We start from the raw sequence: 22,175 nt of genomic DNA, 5'->3' as shown, positions 1-22,175 counted from the left end.
AATTCTCCAATAAAAAGACATAGACTAATGAACTGGATACATAAACAGGACCCAGCATTTTGCTGAATATAAGAAACCCACCTCAATGACAAAGACAGACACCACTTTAGAGTAAAAGGCTGAAAAACAAATTTTCAAGCAAATAGTCCCAAAAAAGAAGCTGGAGTAGCCATTCTAATATTGAATAATATCAACTTTCAACTTAAAGCTATCAAAGAGGATAAGGAAAGACATTTCATACTCATCAAAAAAAAAAAAAAAAAAAAAAGTCAACCAACATGAACTCTAAGTTCTGAACATCTATGTACCAAATGCAAGAGCACCCAGTTTCACAAAAGAAACCAGCTTTTGTCTTGCTGCCCTAAGTATTATAAAACCTTGATTCACTGAAAAAAGCTTAAAAGTGTTGGAAGAAGTGGTTACAGTTTAAGCAGAAGCAAGAGGGTATCGGGCTTGATTATTGTTGGTATAACAGCTTTAATTTCATTAGTTGCTAGCTCCACTGCTTCTGCAATAGCATTATTGACACAAGGAGTTAAGACAACTATTTTTGTCAACTGTCTAGCAAAAAAATGTTACTAATGTATTGAATATACAAAAGGATTTATATAGGTATTTGGAACAATGGATGATGCTTTATAACCTATTCAAATTATCTGAAGGAGGTTCAGGGTTCAAGAGTTAGCCATTTCAGGTGTCATGACAAATATCATTGGAGTAGTGTTGCTTTTGAAATTCATTATGATACTCATTATAATTAGAAAAAAGTTTAAAGACACCTGTAGGATATTTGGCATAATTCTAACACCTCTCTGGGTGTGTTAACTTTGCATACTGAGATTATGAATTTAACAAATGCCAGTCTGTTGAGCTTTGATGCTGCAGATAATGCAGATAAAATTATCCATGGCCTGAGGTCAGTATTTCCGTTTTGGTCAAACCTCAGGAATGACATATATAGCTTGATCAGGCTAGCTCTTCTTGTTCTGGGAATACTTTTATTCCTACACATTGTGTTAAAGCTTGTCTCTAACTACATCAACAGGCTGGCAGCCAAAGTACATGACTTGAAAGTGATAATGGACCCCCCAGACAGAGTTATTAATTTAACAGGCTGGCAAGCCAAGGACGGGTAAGATTCTACACAGAGCCTTACCAACCTAAGACAGAAGTGCATTGCTTTTGATAATGTATATTCCATGATGGGGAAGGAAGGCATTCTTGTCAGACATGCTAAGACATGCTCAGTCTTGTTAATGAAATAAAAAAGCAGGAAAGGTGGGGAGCCTTTGGGGCTGCTTGGCCAGAAGCTGGCATGGGCCAAGGACAGGGAAATGGGCTACTTGGCAAGAATATGAGATTGGCCAAGGACAAGGAAGTAGGCTTCAGGCAGGAATCTGACATTAGGCTAGAACAAAGAAGTAATTTCAGGTAGGAATTTAAATCTTAGGCTACAACAAAAAAGTAATCTCAGACAGGAATCTAAATATTAGGCTAGAACAAAGAAGTAATTTCAAACAGAAATCTAAATTTTAGGCTAGAACAAGGAAGTAGGTTTCAGACATGAAAATGACCTGGGGCTTGGACAGGGAAGTAGGCTCAGACACGTTGGTCATCATGATAAGCCATTAGAAACAGTGATCACGAGAATGTTCACATAATTGTGTTTAATGCCTTGCTTTTTCTTTGACTATCTGTGTTTATTGTATTGCTTGTTCCTTGACTATTTGTATCTATTGTATTGCTAGACCCTCAACTAGAATTGACCTTAATACATGCATGTAATCAAAATGGTATAAAAAACATAAAGGAAGAGGGGTATAGGATAGGGGGTTCTAGGGAGGGAAAATGGGGAAAGGGGATAACATCTCTATTGTAAATAAATAAAACATCCATATATATATATATATATATATATATATATATATATATATATATATATCCCATTCTTTCTCTCCAGCAGCTAGTTCAGCATCAACTTTCCTTGTCCAAGAATTTAGAAGAGGTATGTCAAGTTCAAGCTGCTCTTGCCATTTAGATCATTCAGTATTTCCTGAACAGTATGGTGCCACAGCACCATGGAAACACAGAAGGAGATAGGGCAGCCTATCCTACCCTTTGTGGAACAAAGAGCCTGGAGATGGTTGGGTATGACTGAAAACTGCACATCAAAAATGACCATGTGTACAACCTCAATCCAAGCTCCCAGGGAATCTGGAGGCTATGACTAGACCAAGTTATTTGGACTTCTATCAATTTAACACCAAAATTATCCAAGTTCCTGAGTCTAAGATGTTCGTTTCTCCTAAAGCATCATGTGAGGTATAGAAGCCCACATCAATCGGGCTGTTGTCTTCTGCTTTGTCTCACTTATGTCCACTAGACTGATATACTAGAAAATAAGAGACATTTCTTACTAAATAAAGAAAACCATAATTTGAATAAACACCTCTGCCAAACTCTTAGTTTATTTATTTATTTTTATTTTTTAATATTTTTTTACAGTCCTCTCTTTATCCCCCTCCTGGTCTACCCTCTGACTGTTCCACATACCATACCTCCTCCCCTATCTCCAAGAGGATGTCCCCATCCCCCAACCCCCACCCCAACAGACCTTCCAACTTCCTCAGGCCTCAAGTCTCTTGATGGTTAGGTGCATGTTCTCTCACTGAATCAAGACCCAGAAGTCTTCTGCTGTATATGTGTTGGGAGCATCATATCAGCTGGTGTATGCTGCCTGGTTGGTGGTCCAGTGGCTGAGAGATCTCAGGGGTCCAGGTTAGTTGAAACTGCTGCTCCTATAGGGTTGCCCTCCTCCTCAGCATCTGCCAGCTTTTCCCTAATCCAACCACAGGGATCACCAGCTTCTGTCCATTGGTTGGGTGTAAATATCTGCATCTGATTTTTTCAGCTGCTTATTGAACCTTTTGGAGGGCCAAACTCTCACTTTAAAAGGCTTCAACACACTTTGGAGCTTATAGCTTAGCAATCCTAGAAAGACTACTCTTAGAATTAATGCTAGATTCCACCTTTTATCAATATAAAAAAGAATAAGAGAAAAAAGTTGACAGAAATTTTCAAGCCTTCTTCACTTTCCAGAATCACTTAATCCTTGACATCCTACCTTCCAAAAATTGATCCAAAGGTCAAAGATGTACAGAATTATGGATAAAACATTAGTGCAGAGGCCATCATCCTCAAACACATACACAGGTTAATAGAAATTACATTCTGAGTCAGGAAGCCCACTCTTGTCATTGCTTTCTTTATTACATGGCTCAACCCAGGAAGTAGGGTTTGGAGAAATCTGTGTCTATGCTCCTACAATAAGATAAGCAAGATCTTCTTACCAAAATGATGTACTAAAACGTGACCCACTTACATTAGGTAAAAGTTCAGACCTGACAGAATGCTTCCCTCAGGGATTATCTTGACTTTGCAGACACTGTGCTGGTTACAACTTCCAGGATCACTTCTCAGCTTCTATGAGTCTGCATTTTCCCCTTATTTCCACTGAAATTTACTTCTAAACATTGAGATCAAATATTAGCACCAGGAGATCTCAGGAAACAGCTTTCCACAGTCAGATAAGTGAATAGAAACTAGTCTGAATAGGCTGGCTATTCATTCAAGCAAGTAGCCAAATATGTATTTTCAATATGTTGGTGGTTACAAGAGAGAAAGAACATATATACTCCCAAAGAAAGATATAGACTGGATGTAGTATTTCTAAAATACATTACAATGCACAGAATTGCTGCTAAAAGGGGGATAATATTTATAATGATTGGCAGTTAACAAAGGGATTTCACGTATTTCACCTTATTTGTCTCCATAGCAACTAAAGAAAATAATGAAAACCTAGATTCTTATTTCCAGTTCAGTTTTGCAAAGAAATAGTCCCCATTACAGAATCAATTATGTTGGTATCTGTCCTGTCATCCTTCCTATGGTCTGTCTTCAGAAACTCTGGCTATACTACTTTCCTAAGAGTTTAAAGATTAGTACATCCAGCCTATGCCTTAAGACTTGACATATTATATAATTTTTCATGCAGAAAATTCTCCAATGAATGTAGAGCCTAGGAGCCATGTTAGGTTCTGTGAGAGGAGGAAAGAGGTAAAAGAAAAATCACTGTTTTATAAGAACTAAAAATCTAGTTGAATAAGTGAAACTAAAACATCATTCTTGTGAAGAACTCAAAATCTAGTTGAAGGGGGCAAAAATAATAAATTAGATAAAGTACGTTCAGAATATGGAAATAAGAGGCCAGAAGTGTGAGAAGATGTAGAAATAGTTGATCTTTAGCAAGACTTTCAGAAGTAAATAGATTTTTGACTGTGAGTTTAACCTTTAACTGCTGAGCCATCTCTTCAAGTCTTCTTGTGAGAATTCTATCAGAGAGAGCAGCAGTGGTGTCTCTAATTCTTTTGTTTACTATTTGGACCTTTTTCCTCCTCCTCAGTTGCCTCTTCCAGCTTTAATAAGATGGTTGCTTAGTCTCACTGCAGATAGATATGCCATGTTTGGTTGATAATCCCTGAGATGCCTGCCTTTTTCTGAAAGGAAATGGAGGAGGGGAAGATTAGTGGGAGAATGGTGTTCTGAGGGACTGGGAAGAGAGGAGGGAGGACAAGCTGCAGCTAGAATATTATATGAGAGAAAAATAAATAAATAAATTTGAAAAGGTAAATATAACGTTTAAGTAACAGATGGAAAGGAAAAGATGATAAAGTATTCCAGGAAGAGAAAATGATCAAAGGTCCAGAGTCAGGGAGAAGCATAGTCAACTGTTAGAAACTAGGTACCTGATAAATTACAAGGATGCTATGAGAGAGTGAAATGATACATGGTAACACCATAAAGAGAAATCTAGATTCACTTTAATATATTCATCTATATTTTGCTACTTAACCTCATCTACATCAAATACTACAGATGAGTTTTCCTATCAATAAAGGACTTTATATTTAATAACTAGACTGTGGCTCTGGCACACACAATATGTGACGCTTGTCCAACAAGCGGCCCTGTGACCAAGACCTGAAAAAAAGCCCATGTCTGCTAAGATGGGTTAAAATTATATTCCTGTGGAAAGATTGGAATGTTTCAGGTCCAGAAGATAATTACCTTATTTTAGGCTAAATGTAGCTCCCCAAAACGACCATTTCTTGCCTACCTGTGTGTCAGTGCTAACATCTTAAAAACCATTTGGAATCTCTTAGCACATCAACTTAGCTTCCACCAACCCAAAAACTCAGATAGCATCTTGGGGCTGTAGGAAAGCCTCCTCCATGTCACTATGACTGTCTCTCTGATGTACCAATGAAAATATTTTAAACTTATTTTGATGTAGGACTTTGCTTTTTAAAACTATAAACACTTCATGAAACTGCTTCTACATTGAAACATGGAATTCGAGGTAACCTAACACTGTCTTTCCCAGGGCAGAGTCACTCAATAGTGTTCCAAAATAAACTCTTACTCCCATTTTTTTAAAAAAAAAAAAAATTGAATTTTAGCCAGGCAGTGGTGGCACACACCTTTAATCCCAGCACTTGGGAGGCAGAGGCAGGCAGATTTCTGAGTTCGAGGCCAGCCTGTTCTACATAGTGAGTTACAGGACAGCCAGGGCTACACAGAAGACTGAAGGAGATGAAAGGGTTTGTGGCCCCATGAGGAGAGCAACAATACCAACTAACCAGAGCTCCCCAGGGTCTAAACCACCAGCCTGGGAGCACATAGGGAGGGACCCATGACTTTATCTGTATATGTAGGGGAGGATGGCCTTGTCGAGCATAGATGGGAGAGGAGATCCTTGGTCCCATGAAGGATGAACACTGAATGGGGGGAATTCGAAGGTGGGGAGGTGGGAGTCGGGGGGTAGGTGGGGGCACATCCTCATAGAAGCAGGAGGAGGGGGATGTGATAGGAGGTTCCTGGGTGGTGGGGGAAATGGGGTAAGGGGATAATATCTGAAATGTAAATATAATATCCAATAAAAAGAGGCAACAAGGTTTGTAATTGAGTAATCTATCTTCTGAATGGTAGATGTCTGATGATCCCACCCTCCACAAGCCTGCATTTGAACCATAGTAGATGTAGAGAGAATACAGGCATTGTAGTCAGATAAGCAGTATTTGGGTACCACAGTTTGTCCTTGCTGACTACATGAAGAAAGAAGACAGCCCCTGTAGCCCTTGGACTGAATGCCATTCCTAAAAGGAGAAACAAAACAAAATGAGGAACTCCAAGCCAGGTATGGGATTCCCTGACCATAATCCTGTTTAAATGCTGGTGATGACAGATTGCCATAGGGCTTTCATGAGGAGATGCATCTCAGGAGTGTGAGGATGGGGTCACCAGGCATCCATCCTACTTCTTTACTCTTCTTGTGATTTCCTGGGAGACATTCCCCTTATGTGATGCTTTGCTTCTTTCAGGAAGATCTTTTAACTATAAATATTAATTAACACATACTTAGTGAAGCATTTCTTTGGAAGTGGTTTGTGAGCCTTGGTAAATATTTAATGGATTTATTTGGAAATACATTTTTTTTTTTTTTGGAGTAACACTATCTTAAAGACTTGTAGCATGCCCAGATCTTGTTGTGGGTCCAATCTATTAAGGAAAGGCTTTTCACTTACAGTAAAGTCTCGGTACCAGTCTTTGTCTACTGGCTTTAACTTGTACGTCCAGAATACTACACTTTTGCAACCTTTGCCCACAAATGTTCAAACACACTGTCTTCATTTCCTTTTCAAGTTCTTCTTACCTTGGCTTTTACACATACTAGTCTGTCTTTTCCTCCAGTATCACAAGGGGTTGGTCCTTTTCCTTGATCTCTTTTTCATAGATGGACATTTCTTGATGTCCAGGCTCAGCTCAAATGTCACCTTTTGTCAATAGGACCTCCATGACCTTATATATGCAGCTGCCTTTCTCTGTTATACTCCTAATCATTATCATTTCTTCTTCTTGTAACTACCCCCAAGATGTTTCATTTAAGTCCTTGTTTGTTTGTTTGTTTATTATCAATGTCTGTATTGGTCACATTTTTTGTTAGTGTGATAAAACATCATGGCCAAGGCAACTTTTAGAAAAGTTTATTTAGACTTAGATTCCCAGAGGGATAAGAGTCTATTATGGCAGAGTAGAGTCCTAGCAGCTGCAACTGGAAGCTGAGACTTTTACATTTTGAATTGAACACCCAAATCATTCAATTTCACACCCATTCCAACAAGACCATACATCATAAGTCACCCAAGCAGTGACCAAGTATTCAGATGTCCAAGAGTATGGGGGATATCTCATCCAAACCACCATAGTTTCCTTTACTAGACACCAAATTGTCAGCAAATTGTCTGGATGTTCAAATGTAACAGAGAGCTTTGTGAATAATTAGCGTTCATTAAATGTTCACTGAATAAACACGCTTATAAAAAAGCAAAGACAGATTGAAGGAAAGGTAAGATCTGTTCTGCACTAACACCTGAATTTCTATTGGACTTTTTCAGATCTGGGAGGAAATGAACATATGCAATGACATTTCCGTTTCATTTTAACATCTCTCAGGATACAGGGGTTAAGTTAGTTTTATCACATTATCCTCAACCCCCTACTCTTCCTTTAAATCTACCCTATCTCCTCTCCCACATCTTTCCCCTATGTATTCTTTCTGTGAGTGTCAGGAAACACGTATGCGCTCATCTCATTTTCTAGAATAATTTCTAAGCATACAGTTCTCCACATTAAGCATTTCATAACCATGATCTCTGAATAAAATTACACACACACACACACACACACATACACACAAATGGCATAATAGCATCATCACTCTATTTTTAAGCATTTTAGCTTCTATCTTCTTCATCTTTCAGTTCTTTATATATATCAATTCCTTAAAACATTTTACAGTCTCCTTTTTTAGCTTTTTATGAATAGTACATTGAATACACTGTAGGGAACAATAGGTTATAATACTGCTTATATCCAATCTATGTTTTAAGGTTCTAGGATATGAGTAATAATTTTTTCATTATTTTGATAATTTAATTCTTTAAATAAGAACATGAAACCCCTAATTAAATAATACACATCTTCTACCCTTGTCATCCACACATTCATGTTCATGAGCAGGGACATATTTCAGATAGAGCAAGTACTCATGTCCTTAGGCTATGTTATGTTCCAGCCACATTAGTTACCTAATGATTATACAAACTCGTGACACAGATGCCATTATCCCCCTTCCCATTTAATTCCTGCTTCAGAATATGTCCAAAATCTTGCAGCTCCAAATAAAAAAAAATCACACTGTGGGATGGAGTGAATCTAAGGTTAGGGCCCAAATGTAGATATCTGCATTTGCAATTCAATGTGAAAGAATTGAAAAGTAACTCATTATTCCATTTATAACATTATAGTCTCCCAGATAAGACTATTACACTTTTGATATGGCAGTTTACTGAATACTCCTTTCTGCGAAAGCCTTGTGCTAAGTGCTGAAGTACAAAACAAAACATAGATTTATAGTTAGAGGGGGGAAATATTTAAAAATCAAAGCAACAAAACACTGTACACAACCTACAAGAAAGAGACAAACATAACAGCTAGAAATGGTTGAGAAGAGTTGTTCCCCCTAATAAGCCAGTGATGATGACTAGCATTGGTCCAGAAGCCAGAAGTATAATAACTTGAAATTGGATGGTTGGGGTTCGTTGAGAACTTACTATATGAGATGCATCTTGCTGAGTGATTGACACACAACTTCTCACTTAACATTCACGACTATGCAAAATGTGACTGTCTTTAGTTCTTTTGTCAAGAATAAAATTGAAACAGAGTCAGGTTAATTGGTTTATTGATCTTCCGAAAGCCACAGTATCACATGGATCCCTATAAGACCACACCAACTATATTATATTTTATGTAAAATATTATCTGTAGACTAAAAAATTAAACAGCAGAGAGGCGAAGAATCAACACTGAAGGAGACAGCACTGAAGGAGGTAACATTGCTATGGCTAAAGAATTGATAGAGCTCAGGAGCTTCAAGGATTAAACCCTAAATGGCTACAGCTCTGCCCTGAGGAGAGGCACTGATAACCACCAATCCTGTCTTGCTCTACAGAGGGTTACTATGGAGCTATAGTCCAGATCTCTCAAGAAAGATAGATAACAGCAAGTTGGTGTTCTCTTCTCCAGGGAAGTATGACTGAGACTGGCTCTGTGGATGTTGAGCATCCTTCAGAATAGAAATAAGGAGGAAATGAGAAAGAGCTCCTGCTGCAGTGAAATGCTTTGTTGGGCTGGCTCTGTTGTGAGAGGTCTAAGCAGGAACCCAAACCAGAGAAAGCCCTCTTTTCCTCAGTCCAGGCTTCTGGTTGATGATCTCCCTCTAGAGCCTGCTTGCAACAAAGCCCCAGCTAAGGAGGAATGCAAAGAACACAGTCCTGCCTCAGTATCTTCAAGCCAAGTGTAGATGAATGAGTAGGGAGTTGAGAGACAAAACTTAGCAATGGGCACACCCAGGCAAGCAAGCTTTCAATACTGGCTCTTCCGTGGCTTCTTCCCCTGATGACTATTTCATTTTTGCCTGTCCCATTTCCAATTCTCGGTGTCTTCTCCTTCAGTGATGCACTCAATTGATGTATTTAGTTCCAGTTTCATAGGCAAAAATTAAGAGATCCAAAGAGAGTGTTGAATTGATTCCACCAAATCCACCATCTGTCCGCAGTAGTCTGGTTGTGGAAACTGTCTTGTGCATAGATGGTCCTTTAGAACTAAACTCACTGTTATGTGCCAAATCTGGGCTTTCCTTCCTTACTGATGCATGCTATTTCAGCAGTACTCTCCTCTCTCTCTAGCTCAGAAACCACAAGTTTTGTATCTGTCAGCTCCCATTTCGTTAAGTTAGGTATAATTAGTGTGGCCAATAGACTCAGCAGACATGGGAAATGTCAGTTTAAAGATATTATTTGGAAAGTGTAAGACGAAGTTAAAACCAGTGTTTCTATCCTTGTCTTCCCTGTGACCTGATGCTGCAATTTAAAACACAACGAAGTCCCTCCCTATATATCCCTGATTGTGCAGAGACATCGAAAGTGCTATTTCTTTAACTTCAGCCCAGATTCACATAAACAACTATATCTTTAACTTTCCAGTTGCTGGTTTACTAAGCTACTTACCTAGGACTACATTCTTCTTCTTGTCCTGAACCTCCCAACACACACACACACACATACACACACACACACACACACACACACACACCCCTCTTGGCATTTCCAGCTCTATTTCTGTGTAGTATCCAAGCACTAACATTCAAAACTACACCCTCATACCATTCATTGCCCACTTTTCCTACGTGCAATGCACATCAACTCAGTAACTGAAGAAGGAAAATGAAGTGAAGTACTTTCATGTTTGGGAATAACAGGAAACATATATCAGGAACTGTGGCTGGTTCCGGGATTTGATTGCACCTGCGCAATTCTGTTGGGTGATAGATTTGCAGAGGGGAAGCAGTGCAGGTGTGTGTTTGGTTCTCAGAGCTGATGCCTAGCACATAAATATGAGGCATTTTTTGAGGACACCTAAAGTTTAAAATTCAGAAAGTTCTAATCCTGGCTGTGACTAGGAGTCTTCGGGATGAATATCAATTTTTCTAAAGCACCAGTGTTCTCCTAGAATTGTGTTTGGCTTGTGGTTTATCTGTATTTTTTTAGATGAAATGAACAAATGAATTCAATTTGTTTTCCAAGCTCCATATTACTTGGGTATTTCTGTTGTTGTATAAATGTTCTACTTAGATAAGTGAACAACACCACAGTTGAAGTAGTAAATTCTAGGACACTCGAAAATTTCCAAAATAATAGCAATAAAATGCAGAGGAAAAATAACTGTACATCTGCACCACCCAGTGTCTCTGACTGTACTCTTTTATAGTCAAAGTGAAAATACCCTCTGTTGCCTCGTGTGCAGAAAGAATGGGTGGAGGGCCAGCCACTTCTTATGAGTTACTACAGCTGAAAAATGTGACGTATCTCTTTTCATGAGAACTGATTTGAGATGTTGAATTCTGTGACATCTCAACCCCATCCCTTGAAAAAAAGGCCCTTATCTCTTAAAGCCACTAATTTGTCAAAAATACTAAAGAAACTCCAAAATGGCTATTTGGTTTTCCATTGTGGGATTTCTGCCACACCGCAGTGGAAGCATAGAGGGAAAAATGGGCAGTAAGAGGGTGGTTCTGCAGTTTTCTAAACTAAACAATTCAGGCCTAATACCTGAGAGAGACTATAGAAAAACATGGAACTGATTTACTAAGCCCCTTTCTGAAGATGAGGTTAACCTTCTTCAAACATAGACCAAATTGACACACCATCCTCCTTCTGTTGTGCCCGCTAACTTGTTGTTTAGAGCATCTTCAGTATAACTGATATCCTTTATCTACAGTATTCCCAAACACACCCAAGCATTGCAAATGTGGGAAAATAATATTTGACGGTAATATTGGACTGTATGCAGTAGCCACATCGTTTTGGTGGCTCTAAATATGAAAATTATATTGTTAGCAATCATCTATGCTTTTGAAGAAGAGAAATATAGGACAATTTTATTGATATGTCATCTCCAGGGCTTGACCGTTACTCCTGAGGGTAGGATCTCTCTATTAGTATCACACTAGATGAAAGACAACTGTCATCTCTTCCCAGCTTTTACATTTGAAGTTCTTTTTTACCATTGTCAAGCTTTACCACTTACCCCTGACCCTCGTCTTCCTCTCCAGCTGGATTCTTTTATCTATGACAGGATGACTTCCAAAAAAATGCTCTCACTTCTTAGATTAATGTCCATTTCCCCTGAGCCAATCTATTAACCAAATAAGTTCTTTCTACCAAGAAAATATAGAGAGCTAAAAGTAAAGTTTTATGGCGGGCTTTCTTGCTGGGATGGACAATATTTCCACCATGATTTTGGTTATTGAAAAAATAAAGAAAAATTAACCTGAACTGTCTTATTTCTGATTTTATTCTAAACAACATATATTAACATTTTAAAATAGAACTGAAGCAGGTGCCCAGTAACAGAATGACAAGCGTTAAGTGTGAAATCTGAAAGTTAAAGAAACTAATCCACATATGGTCACTGTTTTTTTTCTTTGAAACCTCCGCCTGCACTGGTCTGCTAAGTGGCCTCATCACTGTCAAGCCAAGAAGTGGGTATTCACAGACATTTGTTTGGTGCCTTTAATATGTCTGTAATTAGTCATTTAAACAGATTGCCCTATGATCCAAAACTGGGGGAGCAGAGAAATGAACTTAGAAAATAATGTCCTGAATTTACTTTTCTTGGAGCTTATTGTGGGAAACAAGGCTTTCCTCTGTGAAGGGGTCTTCGGATCATGTTTCACTGGGTGAGAGTGGAGCTAGAGAACAGCCAGGACTCTATAAAAAATATATGTGATGAGAATATATCTTTTTCTCTCTGACCCTGGAGTGCTATAAAGAGTTTCGTTGGCTTCATGATAGCAAGTGATCTAATATCAAAATTGGCTAACTAGAATTAAGGAAATGTACTCGGTATGAATGAATTGAACCAGAAACTAAGAGAGGTAGCTAGTGGGGTAAGAGTCCTTACTTTCCAAGCATGAGAATCTGATTTTGAACCTCAGTACCCACAAAGAAAGCAAGACGTGTCTGCCTATGCCTGTAACACCAGCTCTGTAGTGGGTGGAGACAGGAAGACCCATGAGTTTTACTGGATGCCAGTCTGGTTCCAAGTTCTTCGAGAGAATCTGTCTCAAATGAGTAAGGCAAAGAGTGATACATCAGGACACACAATGTCCTCCCTTGGTCTCTAAAATGTATGCAAGGGCTAGCACAATGGCATGCACATACAGTGGGCATACACACATGCACATACAGTGGGCATACACACACATGCATATCAGTGGGCATACATACACACACTAAAATATGAGTAAACATTTGTAAAAAAAAAAAAAAAAAACCATTTTTTTAAAAAATGAGTTGGGGCAAAAAGTCAAGGGGAAAGAGAAAGGAAGTGGTGTGGTATTTATAGGAATTGGGGAAGCCAGAAGAAAGCTATGACCACCCTCTTGGAACTGGCCAGTTACACTTTTTTGCTAATAAATGTACTTGGAGTGACTAATCAGTTTCTGCTTCAAAGATGAGAGTAGACATTTTTAGAGACTGACAGGAAGAGATTGGCCTGATTTAATTAGTCCATGACTTCCTCAGCAGGAATCGTTCTCGAAGTAAACGCCTTTATCTCAGCAAGGCTCAATTACTCCTTCTTATACAAAGGCTGTTTAATTTTCACCAGCCATTTTGCCTGTCTGTGGTGGTATTTGTGCTGATGAAACTTAGAAACTTTAGAAACTTAGGAGTTTCTAAACTTAGAAGTTTAGAAACTTAGGAGTTTCTAAAGAGCTGGATGATTTAAAGCTGTGTTTCATAGACACATATTTCTCGCCTTCATAGATAATCACTAACATATCCTGAATGATGACTGAACACTTCACAGTCTGAACTCTTCTAACTGTCCCAAGTTGTTTTTTCAGATACTCAAACAACTAAATAGGAAAGTTTCTGCACTCAGGAAATGAAGGGTCAGAGTATTTAAGTAACCAGCTTGAGAGGTTACAGAGCCAATAAGATGATGAGCTGAGATCCCAACTTAGGTAATCTGACTTCCAAATCGATGCTCCATGCAGAAGCACTCTCTCGGTCATGTCCTTCGGAATTCCCATTTTCCATCTGCAGCCAAACATATGGACCACATAAATTTCTTTTATGAGCCCTAACATCACCATAGAGCCCTAGATGAATCTCAACTCGGTGCTGGATGATGGAGAAGCATATTAAGGATGGAGAGGGCAGAGAGGCTGACCTGATTTCAGTACTCAGAAGAATGAAGTGCGTTCCTTTGACAGAAATGATGTTTTGAAAGCTGGGGGAATACAATGTCTCAAAGCAAAGAATCCTATGCTATGTCACTCACTTCAATGGCTCAGAATTCTGACCATGCAAAGGAAGGGGCAGAGGGCGAGTCAAAACATCAGAACTGACAGATGGCATATAAACGTGCTGGAACACATCTGGGTTTTTTTTTTTTTTTTCTTAAGATTTTAAAATCTTCGTTTTAAGTTGTCTTGCAATTTACCATCTAGATCTTCCAAGTGAGCCAGTTAAAGATGTGAAAGTTTCAAAAAATAAAATGAGAAATTTCAGAGGATTAACTAGAAGCCAATTCTTTTGGTAGACACATCATTCCCCCACACCCCCACACCCCCGCCTTCACGATTGCCTGCCATACAGTGCGTTTTTATATAAAATAAAACCTTTCCATGATTTGAAATTGCACTAGAACCAATGTGTTTGCCAGGTCACATCATCATTAGTACTGTGATCCACACAAAAATATGAAAACAAAGAGTCATTCCGTAGCCCTTGAGAGAGAGGAAACAAACTTGCATGATCTGAGCCATAGGGGAAACCAGATGCGGCTAGAGAAACCTGAGCAGTTGCTTGAATGTGCATGTCTGTCAGAGAGGGGACACATCAATTTACCTTCACCTGGACAGGGCCAGATGTCAGCAGAATGCTAAATAGCATGACAGTGGCACCGACTGATCTGCAGAGATTGCACAGATGTGACCAACCTCCTCTGTCAAAGTCAATGTGTTCTTGACCTTCAAAATTCCAGAAAAATACAAAGATAAATGAAAAAGCAGTGGCAAGGCCCACGTCTAGCCTCAGAGTCCTTAAGGTCTTCTAGGTTTCTAGCATCCTGCTGGAGGCTGGCAATGATATAAAGGTTCCCTAAGACTGGAGTGATATTCTCTATGCACTAATAACCATAAAGCCATAAAATTATATGACATTAAAAACCATAGAGTTGAAAAAGGCCTTTTCCACATGCTCATTGCTTTATAATCGAAGACTGACAGATAAACACAAGTGTTCCTTGGTTGCTTTTATTATGCCTTTGCCTAGAATGGCTATTTCTATCTGCTTGGAACCCTATTATAAAATTCAAGGTCCAGAATGATGTCACCATGGCTGCATAAAGCCTAATGCTCCCTCGGCCACTCTCACCATCCCACTTCATGCCTTACTTCATCCTGTAATGTGAAATGCTGCCATAGCTATCTAATGCTGCTATAGCTATCCAAGCGTATGTCTGACTCACCTTTTCTGTGCCTTTCAGTTTATGTTTGAGGTTCTTCCAGTCTGTGCCTTTTCTTTAGAGTCTTCTCTAGGTAATTTGCGTAAATGCGCAAACTGTATAAACCATGGCCTCTGACTTGTGATTTCCCAGGCACTGGCCTGAACACTTCTATTTTAATTGAATTACCAGAGGAAGTATGAGTTATCGCTGGGTTAGAAGCATATACTATGTCTAATTTTTCTTTATAACTTCATTGTCTAGCAGGATGCCTGCTGCAAAGCGAGTGCTCAGGTTGTACATGTGGAATCAATAAAGTCATTACATCTTCATTACTCCTTTCAGGTTAATTATCATGTCAATGACTTGGAGAATCAACTTTGTATAGCTGCTTGTATTATGAATGGTAATTACATTCCTCCAAAATCTGTTTACAAGAGTGTCTGCAAGAAGTTTCTGAGAACCTGCCCCTAGTTGGTTCTGATTGGTAAATAAAAATTCCAACAGCCATTAGCTGGGAAATACAGACAGACGTGAGGGTTTTTGGAATTTTCCGGACTTGGGACCAGGAGAAGGAAGGAGAAGAACCTCCATAACAGAATAGTGTAAAGAAGAAAAGTGGCACAATGCCTGAGAAAAGTGCAGGACAGAGAGACATGACCGCCATGTGAAGGAGCCAAGAGAAGGTAGCCCCAGATCAGCCAAGGTAGAACTTAGAATTAGTGATAACTCAGGATTAACCAAGTGAAAGTTAGGCAGTGGTTCAGCTTTTGAGCTGCTTAAAGAATATTCAAATATAAAGGCTGTGTCTCTGTGTGTGTGTGTGTGTGTGTGTGTGATATAGACCAGTATTGTCAATTGTTCTTTTTCCCAGAGGAGGGCCTAAAGGAAGATCTATAAATAAGGTAATACAAATCAAAATACCACTGGATTAATATCTGAGTCCAATAATTCAAGGAAATGTTTTGGGGGCTGGAATATGAATTAAGCCATCCCTTTTTTCTGTGGTTTAAGCTTAACTCTTGAGACAAGTTTATTCAATCCCCCTGTGAAAAAGGAGAGAGAGAGAGAGAGAGAGAGAGAGAGAGAGAGAGAGAGGTTGAGAGAGAAGGATGGGCAGCTACAAACCTGGGGCTAGCTCTCCAAATAATACTCTGCCTACTTTATGTACCAAGGGGTACACAGAGAGAACAATAAATGAGCAAGTTTCTCTGCCTTTGGTATGCCATAACTTTGCATAATATTTAAAGTTAGCCCAATAACTGTTCTAGTTTAAGATGAATCATATTAAATGTCTTGACTGCTTAATGAAGGATCTGGAAAATACGTAGACAGCCATGAACCCAACATGAAAGACACCCTCCTGTCCCTTGTGAATCTTGGTTTCTTGTTCAAAGGCAGCCATGCAAGCTCCAAACACTCACAACCTCCACTTCCTTTCTGTAAATCTATCCTCCCTACACGCTGTAAGGTGTGTGTGTGTGTGTGTGTGTGTGTGTGTGTGTGTGTGTGTGTGCATTACAACCACAATTAGCAAATGCAAGTAGACCTGAGGACCCTAATAAATACACTGCCGAAGAAAGGACAGTGTTCCCCATAACAAAGAGTGATTCAGCCCCAAATAGGATTAGTGCTGTTAGAAATATGTTTGTGTTTGCAAAGAGAGAGTCCACCACTTCAAGCAAGGTCTTGCAACAAGCTAAAAATGTACTCTTGATCAAGATGGTGAGCTGCTAACCAAAGAAGTGGAACAGGCATATGGTGAGTTTAGATTTTTTTTTAATGCAGGTGACAACTGTGTATTTTCCTTATTAGCTATTAGGTGTCTGATCTTTCTCCTTAAAAAAAACTAGCACGATGGGGGATAAAGGGTAGATAGATCTGCCATTTTAATTGGAAATCTTAGTAGGCCCTTTGTGTATACCAAGATTTTACCAGAGTAGGATTGGGGAATTAAAACATTTGCATAAAAATCTTACAAGATGAGGAGATAAAAAAGATTTAAATTCCTTGTTAAAAACACAAGTTTTATAGTAGTTGATAGGAAAATTTTTCTTACAGTGCTGAGGTTCAGAGATGGTGGGTTAGACTATTTACCCCAGAAAGAACCAGGTCCTTAGATTTGTTAGTCTATGAAGCTCAGCTATAAATGTCTTTCTAACAAGAGAAACTTCATTTTCTGATGAGGACTTTGGAGCTCAGAGAAATAGGACCAGTTCAAGGTTAGAGATATGGAAGGAAGCAGAAAGAGAGGGGATCCATGCTTTATAATTCTCTCATGTTCTTTACCCACTGCCGTCTCTCGCTCCATCCTGCTAATGTCTGTAGCTCTTCTCTTCCACTGCTCTTTTGTTAACGGCATACCCTAGATACATCTTTTATCCAGTCACAACCCTTTCTATCAACTCATTTTCTCTTTCCCTAGCCAGACTTTTCTTGAGAGAGAAGCTCAGTGCGGTCTGTGAATAGCAGGGCATGTTCAGTCACAGATAGAATACATCAAGGAACTACTGTCCATGTTTGCCTTTAAAATCCACATTGTATTCACTCTCTTCTTTTGAAGAATTAAAAAACTAATCATTTGTACATCTGCTGTAATAGCTGACCATTGAAACAGGTACTTTGGTCAAAATAAGAGAGAGAGGGAGAGGAGAGAGAGAGAGAGAGAGAGAGAGAGAGAGAGAGAGAGAGAGAGAGAGAGAGAATGCAGAGAAATGTATTCAAAGGAAAGCATAGGTGAGCTTTAAGGTAGATCTTGCATCATGACTTGGCTTGCTTCTCTCTCCAGCTTCATTTTCCATGGTCTTTAATTTGCCTATTTAGTGCACCAGTGGCAACAAGGACCTTCTTCACGTTCTACAATGCACCAAATTCTTCAGTGTGCTCATTCCCTGATTTCATTTTTTTATTATTACTACATCCTGACCATAGTTTCCCCTTCCTCCTTCCCTTACCTCCCATTCCCTCTCCATTCCCTCCCCTCTGTGTACCCTTTCATTCCCTTCTCATTTTCTATTCAGAAAAGGCCAGGGGTCCCATGGATATCAACCAAACATGGCATATCAAGTTGTAGTAAGACTAGGCACCTCCCCTCATGTGAAGGCTAAAGGAGGCAACCCAGAATGATGAAAAGTATCTCAAAGTCTAGCAAAACAGTCAGAGGCAGCCCCTACTCCCACTGTTAGTAGTCTCACAAGAAGACAAAGCTACACAGCTGCAGCATATATGCAGAGGGCCTAGGTCAGGCTCATGCAGGCTCTCTGGTTAGCAGTTCAGTTTCTGTGAGCCCTAATGAGCTCAGGATCATTGATCTTATGCATTTTCTTATGGCATCCTTCATCCCTCTGGCTCCTACAATCCTTCCTCCTTCTCTTTTGCAGGATTCCCTGAGCTCTGCCGTGGGCCTTTGTATCTGTTTCCATTCATTGCTGGGTAAAGCCGCTCTGATGACAGTTGGGCTTGGTACCAATCTATGAGTATAGCAGAATATCAGTAGGAATCACTCCATTGAGTTTTCATTTGTTTATTTATTTGCTGGTCACGTTTGGTTCTATCCTAGGTCCCTGGGCTATCCAGGCTATTGGTCCTCACCAGGTAGTGTCAGAGGTGGGCACCCTCTTGTGGCATGACTCTCAACTTGGTTTGGTTTTATAGATCCTGGCTCCTCCTACATTCCATCTGCCTAGCACATAGTTGTTGTTGTTCCCGTCAAATTTGGTTTTCTCTGAGAAATTCTTCATGAACCTGCCTTAATCTGAAAGCCGCTCTTCCTTCAGATTATTGGCTAGTTCTTATAGTAATTCTCACTTGTTTGCAACTGTACAGAGTATGTCTCCCCAACAAAAGAAAAATAGCTTTCTGAGTGCCAGTGTTAACATCAACTTTGTTCACTGATAACAATTTAAACAAACCCACCAAAATTAATGTTGAAATGTAATGCCCCTGGTGGACCCTTAAGAGAGAAGAAATCTAATCTAATCTTGGTTTGGGTGGATGAAACCACTGGAAGGTAATGTTTAATAGGAACACAAAGACAGGGCTCTAATCCAGTGAAACTAGGGATTTATATGAAAAGGAAGAAAAGCAAGCCAGGATGCTTGTCTCTCTCACCCTCTGATGCTCTGCTCTGCTCTGCTCTGCTCTGCTCTGCTCTGCTCTGCTCTGCTCTGCTCTGCTCTGCCTAGGGATTCTACAAACATCCATTATCATCCCCAGCAGTACCTACTGATGTGTAGATTCCCAGCCTTTAATTCGCCTGGGGTGCTGTGGATTCCTAAAAAGGTATTCCTGAATTCAACTATACCTACTAGTGTAGGGAAGTTAATCATTCATTACCTATGGTTGCAAACATCTGTTATTTCAGCCCCATTTAGGAATAATCTATATATACTATAATTGAGAGCAACTACTGATTAGTATATAATCCAAGAAGCTGATGAATCCCATGCATCCTCATTCATGGTGGATGGAGATAAATACAAAGAAAGAGCATGCACATTGCATTGTCATGAGTTTCTCAAATCTATTCCACTGGTTGCTTAATTGTGCATTGCGGAAACTTTGCTGCAGCTTCTCATGGCCTAGGAAACACAGGAAGCTGACAGTGTGACCGAGCTAGTCTTGAGGGTCTTCACAGAGAAGGCAGCTGGGGTCCTGGTCTGCTGCAGATTCTATCTGAATGGTAAGAGAGTGCAGATCAAAACTACTGCTGAGGGCACAAGCAATTCCTGTCCGCACAGACTGACTGTCCTGGCTGGCAGCTGTTGGTAAAGAAACAGGAAGATTAACACAGATAATGTGATAATGTATTTGTGTTCTCTCTCCCTCTCTCCCTCTCTCCCTCTCTCCCTCTCTCCCTCTCTCCCTCTCTCTCTCTCCACACACACATACACACACAGAGACACACACACATGCACTGAAACAAGAGGTGATCTCACCTTCAAGGGTTTGGTGCTTGAAGGGTAGAGAAAGGGCAGAGCCCTCAAAGAAGCAGTGGGCTCTAACACTCATGTCTGTTCACACAGACAATAGCAAGGTACCGAGTTACTATGGGTAGTCTCCCTACACAGCTACCTCTGTAGTCTGGCACTGGTAGGAGCTTCTTATGGAAGGAGAGCAAAGACTTGGATAGCAGTAGAACCAGACTGAGCTCCTGTGCCTTACTGGGCCCTGATCACCAGCCCCCCCAGGATCTCCCTCTTGCCAATCCTGGATTTAATTAGAATTTATATCAAGACAAGTGGCAGGAACAGGGAAGCATTTAGACCTCCCCACAGACTTTCCCTAAAGTATCCAGCCTCAGTGCTATCCTTTTTTCTGTCTTAAATAATATCAGGAGGCTGCAAAGTCCCCACATGGTTACCTGATTGTTTACTATATTCTTACAATGGTGGTGAAATATTTGTACAGAGGATGCTGTAGATTTCTGAAGTCCCTTGGAGAAAATGAAGACATCTGATAAAGTGCAGCCTTCAAGTGACTGCCACTGGCTTTCCCATCCCTTACCTCTAAGTAACTTTTTGAGTCATTTTAAAAAACCTAATTACTATCCTTGGCCTAAGGTTTCTCTTAAAAGGAAGAAGAACCTCCTGCCTCCCATTTTTCCCAGTCTGAAAACTTATGAACACCCTCCCCTTCTACTTGAAAAAAGAGTCTATTTGATGAAGTGTCTTGCATGGCCACATGATGTCTGACCATCTTTCTACACATCTATTAGCTTGTTGAAATTTCAAAGCTGAGCCTCCATCTCCCTTCTTTCTTCTTCGGGGTCAGAAAAGTATCATTTACACATGCGATACTCCATTGAGATGCTTTGTTGTTTAATTCATCCCTATTCTCTAGACTAAGGGGGTACCCAGACAAATAGGCAAAGTCATTTTTTTCTGAAGCTGGGGACTTGAAGTAAGAGAGACATTTTAGCCCTTTGTGCTCTCTCTATTGTTTGCAATCAGCTCAGAGGATGCAATTGGGATCATTGTTGCTATGACAACATTGATAAGTGGGCTGGTTTTCAGAGGTGCTGAGTAGAGCAACACATTTTACAGTTGTTTTGACAGACAATAGATAGTAAGGGTGACTGTAAAAGGAAGAGAAATGACTGACTTTTCAGAGTGAGGAGTGAATCGTGCCTGGGTGTTTACAAGACTCACTGACCTGTAGCCACATGAACAGAGAGAATCACTTGGTTCACTGTCAAAGCCCAGATGTGTAGACTGTGCACAGAGATCACACCATCAACTCCAAGGATGAGCTCTTTCACACTGTTGTAACTCAGGCCCGTTGGAACACCTGACAAAGAAAAGTATCACCCTCTTGTTACTTACCTAAATGTATTCACCAGGAAGGCTAAGTGGACTGTAGAACACCAACTTGCATCCAGTGCCTTTCTTTGATTTGGTACTTCAAATGTTTAAAATCTGCCTCTGCTGAAGGCTTTGAGACTGATGAATCTCAAGTCCACAAACAAAATACTCAACAGAATTTACTCAGCAACATCTAGCAACAGTAATCATCCTGAAGATGTTATTATACCAACAGTGTTTTGCCTAATTATCTTTGCACATGTTCTACAAAACATAATGAAACAGCAAGGGGTTTGCTATCATAAATCTTGGGTTTGCATTTTGACTATAATTAGTGGGAATTTTCTTAAATTGTGATGCTTCTCTGACCTGCATCATATGCATAATAAAATATCACCAATATGAGCAATTCACATGTGATGAATGATGTGAGAGCTTGTGGAACAAGTCTGTTCTTTATAAATTATAATGCTATGAAAGGTTGATATTTAGTGGTCACTCCAGAAACTGTGGTAAGAGGAAATGCTAACGTTGCCATGATTTACAAATAGCTCATTTTGTTAGCTGCTTAGGTCATTCAAAGTCTGGGTCACAGACTATAACAATTTGATAGTCACTCTTCTTTTTAAATAAATCATGTAGAACACATAGAAATATCAGAAAACCACTGGA

General features: G+C 39.7%; 1 protein-coding gene across 1 annotated transcript in view; it reads right to left on the bottom strand.

Moving 5' to 3' along the window:
• Positions 1 to 18,607: 18,607 nt before the first annotated feature.
• The window catches only part of Slc30a8 (solute carrier family 30 member 8), a 36,191-nt gene continuing 32,623 nt past the window's right edge, over positions 18,608 to 22,175 (bottom strand). Inside the window, exons 8-9 of the mRNA XM_034517216.2 lie at positions 21,355 to 21,489; positions 18,608 to 19,961 (exon numbers count right to left, since the gene is read on the bottom strand). Of these exons, the coding sequence (XP_034373107.1) occupies positions 19,816 to 19,961; positions 21,355 to 21,489 (281 nt within the window). The 3' untranslated portion in view covers positions 18,608 to 19,815. The remainder of the gene's footprint in view (positions 19,962 to 21,354; positions 21,490 to 22,175) is intronic.

This window comes from Arvicanthis niloticus, chromosome 13, assembly GCF_011762505.2.
Source record: "Arvicanthis niloticus isolate mArvNil1 chromosome 13, mArvNil1.pat.X, whole genome shotgun sequence".
NCBI classification, from domain to species: Eukaryota; Metazoa; Chordata; class Mammalia; order Rodentia; family Muridae; genus Arvicanthis; species Arvicanthis niloticus.
Note: the sequence above shows the minus strand (reverse complement) of the source record. Positions and strands in the feature narration are given on the sequence as shown.